This window comes from Equus asinus, chromosome 3, assembly GCF_041296235.1.
Source record: "Equus asinus isolate D_3611 breed Donkey chromosome 3, EquAss-T2T_v2, whole genome shotgun sequence".
NCBI lineage: Eukaryota > Metazoa > Chordata > Mammalia > Perissodactyla > Equidae > Equus > Equus asinus.
Window position 1 is genome coordinate 121,183,604 of NC_091792.1, and position 12,197 is coordinate 121,195,800.

Sequence of the window (12,197 nt, forward strand, 5' to 3'; positions counted from 1 at the left end):
AAAGAATTATCAGATATATGCATAACACATCTCAAGAGCAATCAGTAAAAAAAATAGAAATAAAATGTATAATTTCAAAACAATACAGGGAAAAACAAAATTTTTCAAAATCATCTGAAAAAATCAATTCAAGAAAGACTTGGGAGGGCTGGCCCCATGGCCGAGTGGTTAAGTTCACACATGTGCTTCCGTGGCCCGGGGTTTTGCCAGTTCGGATCCTGGGCACAGTCATGGCACCACTCATCAGGCCACGCTGAGGCACCTTCCCACATAGCACAACCAGAAGGACCTACAACTAGAATATATAACTACGTACGGGAGGGCTTTGGGGAGAAGATAATGGGGGCTGGTGGGGGGGGGAAGATTGGCAACAGATGTTAGCTCAGGTGCCAATCTTTAAAAAAAAAAAAAAACAAAGACTTGGAAAGGGTGAGGGTAGAGGGAAGTATGAATAGCTCAACAACCACAACAATACAAAAAGGACTGAATTCATCAGTTGAATGATAGAGATTGTTAATTTGTACTTTTAAAAATTCTAACTACAGGAGACATAAAAACACACAAAATGGGTGAAAGTAAAAGGACGGAAGAAAAAAGGAAAATACTGGGGCTGGCCCAGTGGCATGGTGGTTAAGTTTGCATGCTCTGCTTTGGCAGCATGGGATTCAAAGGTTCAGATCCCAGGCACAGACCTACATACTACTTATTGAGCCATGCTGTGGTGGCATCCCACATACAAAATAGAGGAAGAGTGCCACAGATGTTAGCTCAGAGACAACCTTCCTCAAGCAAAAAGAGGAAGACTGGCAACAGATGTTAGCTCAGGGCCAATCTTCCTCACCAAAAATAAAAAGAAAAAATACTAACATCCCCAATGTCTGTATGAGCTATATTAATGACAAAGCAGACTAATACAAAAACAATTATCCAGGAAAGAAAGGATGGCTACATGAAATTGGAAGATCCAACTCACCAAGAAGATAGAGCAAATTAAACTTCCAGGTATCTAACAATAAATCCTTAATTTTTAGAGTAAAAACTAACAAGGATACAGGTAGAAATAGAAAAATCCACCATGACCATGAGAGATTAATATACGTCTCTCAATTACTGATACTTTTAAGCAGACAAAAAATTGCTACAGATATATAAGATTTGACCAAAGCACTGCTAACAAGCTTGATTTAATGAACATAACACAAAATGCTGCTCATTCTTCTCAAGCATACACGAGACATTTATAAAAATATACTACACACTTTGAAAGGATAAGTATAATAGACACCATGTTCTCTGATCACTGTGCAATTTAAATTACAAGTAAAATTTAAGTTATGGGAAATATTAACATATTTCAAATTAAAAACTTGACTTGTGATAACTCAAGAGTCAAAAAATAATAAATTTCAAATCATTTAGAAACTGAACATAAACAAAAACATGACATATCCAAAGTCTAGAGATGCAAACTGTTCTGGAGGGAAATTTAATGTTAAACACTATATTAGAAAAGATGGAAAATTAATGAGCTAAGCTTCCAACTTAAGAACTTAGAAAAGAACACAATAATCCAATAGAAGGGAGATAATAAAGACTTTTAGAAATCAAATAAGTAGGAAACTCATAAACGGATTCAATGTTGTCAGGTATGAATTCCAGACAAACTGATCTAGAGCATCAATGTAAGTCCAATGTAGTATAGTAAGAGTAAGGACTCTGGAGCGAGGCGGCGTGGTTTCCAGTCCGGACTCGGCCACTTACTGTGTGATATTGGGGAAATTACTTAATCTGGCTGTTCTGCAATTTCCTCATCCATAAGATGGGAATAACAACAGTATGCCTACTTATAGGGCTGTCAGGATATAATATGAATTAAGTGTTTGTCATATAGTAAGCATGTTAGTTACTAATCAAAATCTCAACAGTTTTTCATGGAACTTGCAAAGTTGATTCTAAAATGGATATGTAAGAGTGATGGCTCAAGAATACTTCTGAAGCAGAATAAGGTAGATAGATTTTGCTGAACCAGATATCAGATTTACCATAAAACTCATAATTAAGATAGTGTGGCATTATTATCACAGAATAAATTAACCAAATGAATAGTCTAGAAAGCCAAGAAACAGACTCATGCATGTATGGAAATCTGATACACGAATGGAGATGATATTGTAGATCCCTCAAGAAGGAGAGACTATTCAACAAATGACCCTGGGACAACTATATCTTTATAACAGGCAAAAATTAATTCCAGATGGCTTAAGGACTTACATATGATAAACAAAATTTGAAAATCTGGGGGGGAGGGGGGGATGTATGGAAAAATATCTTTATACACTTGCAGTGGAGAAAGTCATGGTCCAAATATAAACCCAATTAAAATGTAGTATGACTTTACACAGCTGATGAAATTAGGGGAAAAAAGGTAATTTTAATTTACTTGCCATAGGAACTTTCTCCTTTGGGCAGCTTGAGTATTATAATTATCTCCATAGTACACAGAATTTACACAGTCATAATAATATAAATGCAGTTTACTGTTTACCTTTTAGAATAAAAAAACATGTCAGGGCAAAGGTAATTTGGGTTACAGAACAGAATATAAATGTTATAAGTAGAAATATAGCTCACCAAAGCTGGGAGGCAGAGGAGGAAAAAAGTGGAAGGCTTGGAAAGATGCACAGTAGTAGAGATTGATGGTACATGAAACAGAGGGGCAGGTATATAGATAAAAAGAGGAACAAAAATAGTGATATAATTTCATTGGTGGGGAAAAGGAGAGGAGTAGTGATGGGAAGTGAGGAAAATACACATCTATCACAGTAGGAAGATTACAGATGGTATCTAAAGTTATATAAACCAAGGACAAGGGTGGTAAGCCTATGTAGCGATGCCATGCAGACCATCAGAAGGACTAAAAATCACTAAAAATGTTTGTCCCTGTGGTTCTTTAATATTTATGCAATTACTTTTTAACTAGTCTTGTAAGTCCAGTCTTAACATGCACATTAAGAAAAATTAGTATTTCCATATACAATTACTTAGTAGTGTTTGAGGATGTATTAGAAAATTCTAAAATAAATAAACAAAGGTAAAACAGAATCCAGTTTGGACATCAGGCCTTCCTTGCTCCACGTAAGGTAAAAGCCTTCAGTGCAGCACTTTGAGCGTTGCTTTACTTGCATGGGAAATTAGAGCAGTGGTCCTACAGTTACTGCACTCCTTGGTATTTCCTTTCTTGGGGATTGGGATATATACTGAATGTTTCCTCTGTAGGCCACTTTTTGTTTTCCATATTTGCTGGCATATTCCATTGGCTAATATTTGAGTGTTTATCAAATGGCGGGACTACGGTGCTTCAATATATTCTCATTGAAATTCACCTTAAGAGGAAGAATTATGCTCTCTATTCAATGGTTGAAGACTATAAAAGTCACATAAATAATGAGAGGAAGAAGCAAGATTCCAACTGGAGGAGTATGACTTCCTGGGAGCCCAGCAAAAAAAAAAAAAAGGTGGTATAATCCTTGAAACAAGTCAGTCAACAGAAAGACTACCTTTTGACATGAATGAATGACCTATGTGGCTTTGAACAAGGTGGGTTTGAACAAGGACAGTACAACACCCTGATAAAGATACCTAGAAGGTAACTGGAAGTATATGACTGATACTTACAGCTGATCTATCACTAAGACTTATAAATTCTACTGTATAAATGCCTTTGGAACCATTCAATTTTTTCCATCCCCAATGGCACCACCTGAATACAAGACATCATAATTTCTTCCCCTGGGTTACTCCAATGGCTTCTGGTTCTCTCAGTCAAGCATGCATCTCTGCTATTCCCACCTTTCTACCTACACTACAGATCTACAATTTCCTCATAGTAAGTAGCCAAAATGACCCTCACTATCAACTACATAAAACTAAATGGCTCCTCAGGGCCCTCTGAATGTCAAAACTCTACAGCGTGGCTATAACATCCTGCACATCTCTCATTTAGTCTCTAGACATTTATCACTCATTCTCTACACTCCAGCCACACCACACTTCTTTCAGTTCATACAGACTACCACGATTCTCTCACCCCCATGTCTCTGAACATGGTTTGAACTCCAAGTCACTTCACCTACCATTCCATCTCTCTGGAGTAAGAGACCCCTCACTATGCTCCCATGATAACCTCTTTTGTCACCCGGCTGATTCCTCACTAGACTATAAATTTGATGAGGGCAAACCGACATCTAGTTTATTATATCCCTAAAACCTAATACAATGCACAGCACTTTCAAAATAAATGAATGAATGATCAAGAGATGTAAGCAGAAAGTGGTAGCCGAAAGCCCTAGAATGGATAAAGTTGTCAAGAGTGAACATGAAAGAGGATCCAGCCAAATGATCTAGAAGAAAAGACAAACGGTGAGAGGGAAAGATGAGAACAAGGTTAGCTGAATGCTATGAGCCAAGACATGGAAAGATTATGGACAATGAAGACTGAGACAATTGGCTAACAAATCCTAAATCCTTTTAGGAAAAGGTAAGGTACAAATATCTCTGTTGTGTCACTTCTTATTAATTTTTACAAGTATAGTTGATAAAGAAATCAAAATTATTCTGTTAAGTAACCTGGAATAAACATAAGACCTAGTTATTCCTTTAGTTAATATTTTTTAACTGCTCTGTAAAATAGTATTTTAAACCATTTAAGTATGCTTTTATTGCGTTAAAAATATTTAAGTACTTTACTGATTCAAATTGAATCTGGGCAAATAAAAATAATACTTACCATTCCCATAAGGAAAAGCACGTGCAGAACGACTATCATAACCAGAGGAATGTCCACTGTTGAAGAAAAATGCATTTTTATATGCTACAAGTAAGTTCTGAATTTTAATAGTTTAGCACAAATGCAAAACATCAAGGGCAGAATTATGACTTTTATTTAATTACCATATAATGATAAGCTTTAATTCTGTAATTTTATTTTTTAAAAACACAGGCTTTTCAACCTCAAAAAATATTAAACCTAACACCCACTTGTAAAGAAAAATATAGCATGCTAGTACTAAATGTAACAATATATAATCCAATTCAGCTTGACTCATAAGATAGAGAAACTCTGAGGCTAACAGAATATTTGAGACGTAAAATTTAGTCTTAAAAAAACTGGTTTTAATGGTTATAAATCAGAAATTCAGCCCTACTGAGACGACCACTAAGTAATACTTTTGAACATTTTGTTTGAGAAAACAACTATATATTTAAGAAGGACTTAACAAAGTTAAATCCATATGTTCTCACAATTCACACTTCGCTAAGTTTAATCATTTATCATATTCACGGTTTGATGCCTTTGAAAATCATATGCATAGTTTGATGCTATTGATGTAAAGTTCTCACAATTTTTCCACCTTTTTATATAATTTGAATCACTTTTTCAGAAATACACTATTTTTATAGACTTTATTTGCCACTTAAGAGGAACTAATAATAGCTACCATTAATTAGTGATTTCTATCTGCTAAAAATTGTCCTGGTATGCTTTGTATTCACTAGCTGTTTTAATCTTCAAAATTCTATCAACCCCATTTGGTAAAAGAGAAAAGTGAGTCTCAAAGAGTAGTTATGAACCTCACCTAGCAACACGAAGGCGGGAAATTTTGAAGCCAAAATTTGAACCAGGTCTGTGTGATTCCAAAATCTCTGTTGTTAAATATCTTATTGCCACCCGTGAGGCAAATAGTCTTTAGTATAGCATTCCAACTAACATAAGCCATGAATGTAGAGTATAAAAAATAAGGTTATTGCCATACAGAATGGAGCTACTCCTCCTTTGTGGAAGCTGAGTTGCAGCTAAACAGCAAGGAATAAGGCAGCTTTTCTTTACTACGATCCCTAACAATAGTTGTCCTTACTTAATGCTAAAACAGTCATGCATTATTCATGATCAGCAGTCATCCAATTGTATTTCCCACAAAACTGACTACAGTCAAGTTATTACCAATCTAAGGGTTTCTTTAATCAGCGTGTCATAAAGCAAGATGTTTGAAGATACTATCATTTAGTTTTCTTTGTCCTGTTTTATCATCAGGCTATAGGTCCAACATCTTATATAAAAGTAACTAACATAGATCTAGACTTACGAATTAAAAGGCAGGTACTACTGTTTATATAATTAAATCTTTGAAAATATTACCAAGATATGTGTATGATTGTTCTGTCAAAAGCCTATCAATGGTCAAAAATTTCCAGTATCCATAGTGATTTACCTTTCTATTGTTGGTATAAGAGATGGAGGTGGAGCGCCTGGTGGAGGAGGAAAACCTGAAACATTCAATCATAAGACCAAAAAAGTTAAGAGAATGTACATTTAATGTCAAGAGTGAAACAAAGTTGCTGCGCATCACTAAATTTCTCTGGGGACATAATGTGCTTCTCTATGCTATAATGGACAGAAAAAATGGAGCTTAAACTTATAAACAGATTTTTGGAGCAACAAAACTTTAAATGAACAGTCTCGTCTAATACACAGAGCACAAACTGAGAGTCAGGACACCCGGTCTTATTTTCAGCACCACACACAGCCCATTTTGTGAGTATGAGAAAGTTAATCTCAATGCCTTACCTTTTCCATATATAAAACAGTAGTAGTGTTGCCACCAGATATGTTATACTTGAACTATTTTAGAAGAAAAGCAAATAAAATAGCATTTACCTCTTTCAAAAATATTTTGAGAGTTTTAGATGTATAGAAATTTCCTTAAAATGTATAATTTATAAATAAAATCTTACCAGTAAATATATAAATGCTTAAGGCTGAGAACATCATCACTAAATACATTTTGAATAGCACAACCCTACAGAACTATTTTACAAAGAAAGGCATAAAATGTAGTTTTTGGATTAGTTTGGAAAGAAAATAATTTGCACCTTTATATCATGAGGTCTGCATTCTCAATAATTCACAATATCTACATGAAATACCACAGAATATGGCTAAACAAGACCTTAGCAGTTAATCTACTCTACACTTTCAAATTCAGATAGGCAACAGAGCACCCCAACAAAAGACTTTAAGATTCCACAACTTATGATGCCAACTGCTTATAATACCAATTCCTGTCAAGTTTTAACAACCCTCACTATTAGGAAATGCATTAAATTACATAATTAAATCTTATACTACAATTCGTATGCTGCCCTGAATAAAGACAAGAAGCAACCCATGGTCATATGCTCTACCACGCTCTACATATTTGAAAAGACTTCCACTAAGCCTCCTCTTTAGTAGTCTATGTAAAAACGAATCACAGTTCTCTTAACCTTTCTCAAAAGCCCATTTAAATCGATTTTTGGTCCTGCTTCAAGTTGTTTCAAATTCACCTTGCCCATCTACACTGTATCCATAGGATCTATAATTCCTCTATTAGACATCTTAGAAGTGTAAAGTTTAGCAATTACCTCATTAGTTCTAGAGTCCACAATCCTATTTTATACAGCCTTACAACCACATTTCTTGCTACACTAAGACACACCAATGATTCCTTTATGACTTTTCCCAATAAGTCACTGATACAATCAGTGACTCTCAGTGACTCTCTATCCCATGTCTAAATATGTATACTAACCTACGCTATCTAAACTCCACTATTTCTGTTTATCAATGTTATTTTGAATTTAGACCCACCCTTCCAAGCACTGTCACCTCTCATTCTCTTTATACTCCTTGGCTTATTTTAATACCGAACTCTACTGTAAATACAAACTTGCTATCACATTTGAATCGCACTACAAAAAAAAAAAACTGAAAAAATGTAAAAAAAACCCAAAAAACCCACTAGGCCACATGTAAACTACTACTGATCATACCATTACAACAATGAACAATTTAATCACCACTGTAAGAACAGCCATCTGACCAGTTGTCAATCTATCTAATTGCATGTTGAGAACATATTTTGTAGAAACATTTGAGTTATGCCAGGAGGGTTAAAAAGAATCAGAAACCATGATAAAGTCAAGATAAATGATCGTTCTCTTCTCTTGCAGTTACTTCATAATATAAAAAATTCATTGGTCTGAAAAATCATGTTTTAATAAAACTTTTATTTTTTATCCTATACTCTGTTTTCTTCAACAAATTGATATGGTGAGAATTTCTCAGAATCTCTATTTCTACAGAAATGGGTAAGACAGGTATAAGAAAACTAAATATCTTAATCAAAACCGGAATGAAGCAAAGGCAGAGCTGAAAATAGGACCTTGAAATCCCAAATGCCTAATCCATATTCTAACCACATCAACACTGTCCCTACTGTAACTATAAGCTTGAAATTTCATGTTTATTAACAATGATGGAGAAAACATGAAAAAGGTTTTACCTGGAGGTGGTACAGTTATTGGAATACCTAAAAAACAAGTGATGAAATTTAATATAGTAATTGGATTTCATAACCTGATATGTATTTATGCCATCACCAAAAAAACCTTTGAAATAAAACCTCTCGCCTCATTTTCCTGGCTTATGCACTCAAGAGAAGCATTCTGTTTTCTTGCAGAGGACCAACAATTCAAGTATAACATCCAGCTTCCTGATGAAAACCCAGTCTAACAACTTGATAACAAGGTTCCCCCCACTACTTGTAATCACAAACGAAGTTAGACACCAGTTAAAAAAGCACACTTGCGCATAGAGAAATATCAAACTCCATAAAATTAACGCTAAGTTTGAGAATCAACTTCTAGTCTTGCTATTTTAACATTTTAATAGGAAAACTGATCAATGGGCTCTTTCATACTGCAGACAGTGCAAGATAACTCAGAAGACGATAAACACTTTAATAAAGCTTTGTGGGATGTTCACATATTGATTTGGATTGTTTTACTGTTGTTGACAGGAGTGGGAAAAGGTTATTGCTTCCCTTTATGTGTAGGAGAAAGGAGGTATAGCCAATATATATACACGCCCCCAGGGCACATTAAGATATATGTGGATGATTTACTTCTATAGGAGTCAGTAAATACTAATTTGAATGACTCACTCATTTGAACATATTATAAACTTTAAGAAATAAATTGTATAAATAAACATCTCAATTTACATTAGTCAAAGGTGCCCTTAAATCCTAATATAAAACTTATGTGGCATGCAAATTGTAACTACTTTCTGTTTGAAGAAAAATGATATTTCTAAGTAGGAAAATAGAAAAAAATTAAACTTTTTCACAGAAAATTTTATACCATAAATAACTTCAACACAATCAGAATGGTTTACTAAATCCTATCTTAAAAGTGCGTCAATTTTAGTCCAAAAGAGGCAAAAATAATCTAATTTATTGACTAAATGCATGGGGAAAAAAATAATGAAAACAGAATCGCTTTGAAATGTTTTCTTGTCAATAGGAACATTTAAAATTTTTCTGTGCATGTTTTATCAGTATAAGAAGTTTATATAAAAAGATCTTAAGGCAGGGCTGGTCCCGTGGCCGAGTGGTTAAGTTCGCACGCTCCGCTGCAGGCGGCCCAGTGTTTCGTTGGTTCGAATCCTGGGCGCGGACATGGCACTGCTCATCAAACCACGCTGAGGCAGCGTCCCACATGCCACAACTAGAAGGACCCACAACGAAGAATATACAACTAGGTACTGGGGGGCTTTGGGGAGAAAAAGGAAAAATAAAATCTTTAAATAAAAAATAAAAAAAAAAAAAAGATCTTAAGGCAGCAGGTGGCCTTAAAATGGAGAATGAAGAACTGATTTAACCACCCATGCAATAAAAAGATATGCTAAACTTACAAAACTAGCAAGACTGAAAAAGATATGTAAAGCAGGCATCATCATGTTTAGAAAATTAGGCCTCCACAAGTCTACTAACTAAACTGATCTACACTTAATGGCAATTCTCGTCCATCCTGAGGTCACCTTTATGCTTCTTAAATTACTAAGCTAAAAGAATCCAGCAAACAATACAAGCTAGCAGTCCCAGACACCAAACGAAATGGGGAAAGTAACGAAGGCAGAGCATATTACATGTTCTTAATATCCACTACTACCTAATTTTCTTTAGGTATAGATTTTTTTAGAGCACTATTGAATTTCACTACGTGACCTAGTTTTCACATTTAAATGCATGATTATCTTCTTAGGTGTATATGATAAGGAATACACCAAATTCAGCAACCCACTCTGTAATCCTAATAATTTTACCTAAATGAATACATGAATAACATACATTACTTCAGCTAATGACTACTATAGTTTACTAAAATGTGAATTCATGCAAAATAACTAAGAAGTTACTAGTCAATACTCTCAAAATTTAGTCGTCAAAAACATTTAAGTTGTCAAATTTTCACAAAACATAAAGACAAGACAGATAACCAAATTATTAAGTATGGCAGGAAGGTAGTTAAAATTATAGTCTGCTTTTAATTTTAAACTTACTATAGTAGTATCACAGGACAGATTTTTAAAAAATCAACTGGAAGGAATGAAGAATACAAAGAAAAATCATGAGATAGATCTATATATAGATGCCTTTCTAATTTAAACATCAGAAAGCTGGCATGAGAACTAGAAAGAGCCCTTCTTGTGACCACTTTTTCAATACAAATCTTTATTGGTAAATATTTGATAAATCTTTAATGGTAAATTGCTAAAATGAAAGAGAACTATAGGGGCCCACCCCGTGGCCAAGTGGTTACATTTGCATGCTCCGCTTTAGTGGCCCAGGGTTTTGCTGGTTTGGATCCTGGGCGCAGACATGGCACTGCTCATCAGGCCACGCTGAGGTGGCGTCCCACAGAGCAGAGCTATAAGGACTTACAACTGGAATATACAATTATGTACTGGGTGGCTTTGGGGAAAAGAAGAAAAAAAAGAGTGACAACAGATGTTAGCTCAGGTGCCAATCTAAAAAAAAAAAAACTATAAGGTGATAAAACACTATATAATCAATTCTTTGACAATTATCAAATGTATTTTCAAAATGCAACTAAGAAAGTTTAATATGTGATATAATGTTAGGCCAACATAATTCTCATCTAAAAATCAGTATGTAGTATTTGACTTTTGTTAACAAAAGAGAAACAGTGTAAGGAAAGAGAAAATTCATCTCAAAAATCTCAGTCCTCTCCCTCAACACTCCTACCTTCCTGGCCAACACATGTGCTGCTTAGCCAACAGACTTAAAATAAACAAGGCAAGTATTCTGTTTCTCTTCTGTATTCTTTATCGGTAAAATGAGTAGGAAAAAAATGTTTATTTTCTTTAAAAGCCTTTCATAACACTAGTAAGATTTCTAATACTAGTTAAAAGCTTTTGGGAAGGTACTATTCAAGTTCTAACAGAACTGAATAGATAGTGGTTTTGAAACATTTGTGACCATCAAAATCACCCGGAGAATTTGCTTCAACACACTGCTAGGCCCCTGCCACTACTCGAATTTCTGATTCAGTAGGTTTGGAGTGGGACCAGAGAACTTGCATTCCTAACAAGGAGATGATGATGTTGCTGACCAGAGACCATACGCTGAGAATCAGTGAGTTAGATTCTAAACTTCTCTATTAATTGCACTGCTGAGGACCTCAATATTCAACACAGATAAAATAAACTCCATCTCAAAATTTTATGAAACAAAGCATGTGACACTTGGAAGTAAGAGTACAGCTGTATAACAGCCTATACCACCTGGCATCCTCAAAGGAAAGAGAACAAACTTTAATTTTTCTAGTATGTAATGCATACTCTTAAATGTAAAGCATGTGGGTGGGGAGACCTGAAATCCTATTTGGGGACTGAAGAATTGAGGCATAGAAATAGAAAGGAAGCAATCCTGTGAAATATCATCTTAAAAGGAATTTAAGTATATTTTTTAAATTCTCACAAAATTAAGAGAGGCTCTGCACTCAACAAAAAAAACTGAATAAAAACTGTCTATGAACTCATTCTCCATGTATCCAATCATTACTCTGTAAAACTAAGGCAAAAAAGAGGTGGTAGGCAGCCTCTGACGTGGCTCCCAATGATCCCCGCCTCCTGGTATTTACACGCTGTTCTACACTTCCGATATTCATAGCCTCTCCTTGAGTGTGGGCTGGATATAATGACTTATTTCTAACAAATGAAATACAGCAAAAATGATGGGATGTCACTTCCGTGACTAGGTTACAAAAGACACCAACTTCTATTTTGCTGGTAT

At 34.9% G+C, this 12,197-nt stretch overlaps 1 protein-coding gene across 39 annotated transcripts in view; it reads right to left on the reverse strand.

The window, feature by feature from the left end:
• The window catches only part of FIP1L1 (factor interacting with PAPOLA and CPSF1), a 75,436-nt gene that overhangs the window by 11,899 nt on the left and 51,340 nt on the right, over positions 1-12,197 (reverse strand). For 20 of the 39 annotated variants that reach the window (XM_014853508.3, XM_014853507.3, XM_044765978.2 and 17 more), the window contains 2 exons: positions 6,270-6,324; positions 4,787-4,842 (listed from right to left, as the gene is read on the reverse strand). In XM_014853508.3, coding sequence (XP_014708994.1) covers positions 4,787-4,842; positions 6,270-6,324 — 111 coding nt within the window. Of the gene's footprint in view, positions 1-4,786; positions 4,843-6,269; positions 6,325-8,381; positions 8,409-12,197 lie in introns of all 39 variants that reach the window. The other 19 variants (XM_014853506.3, XM_044765990.2, XM_014853503.3 and 16 more) reach the window with 1 other exon arrangement.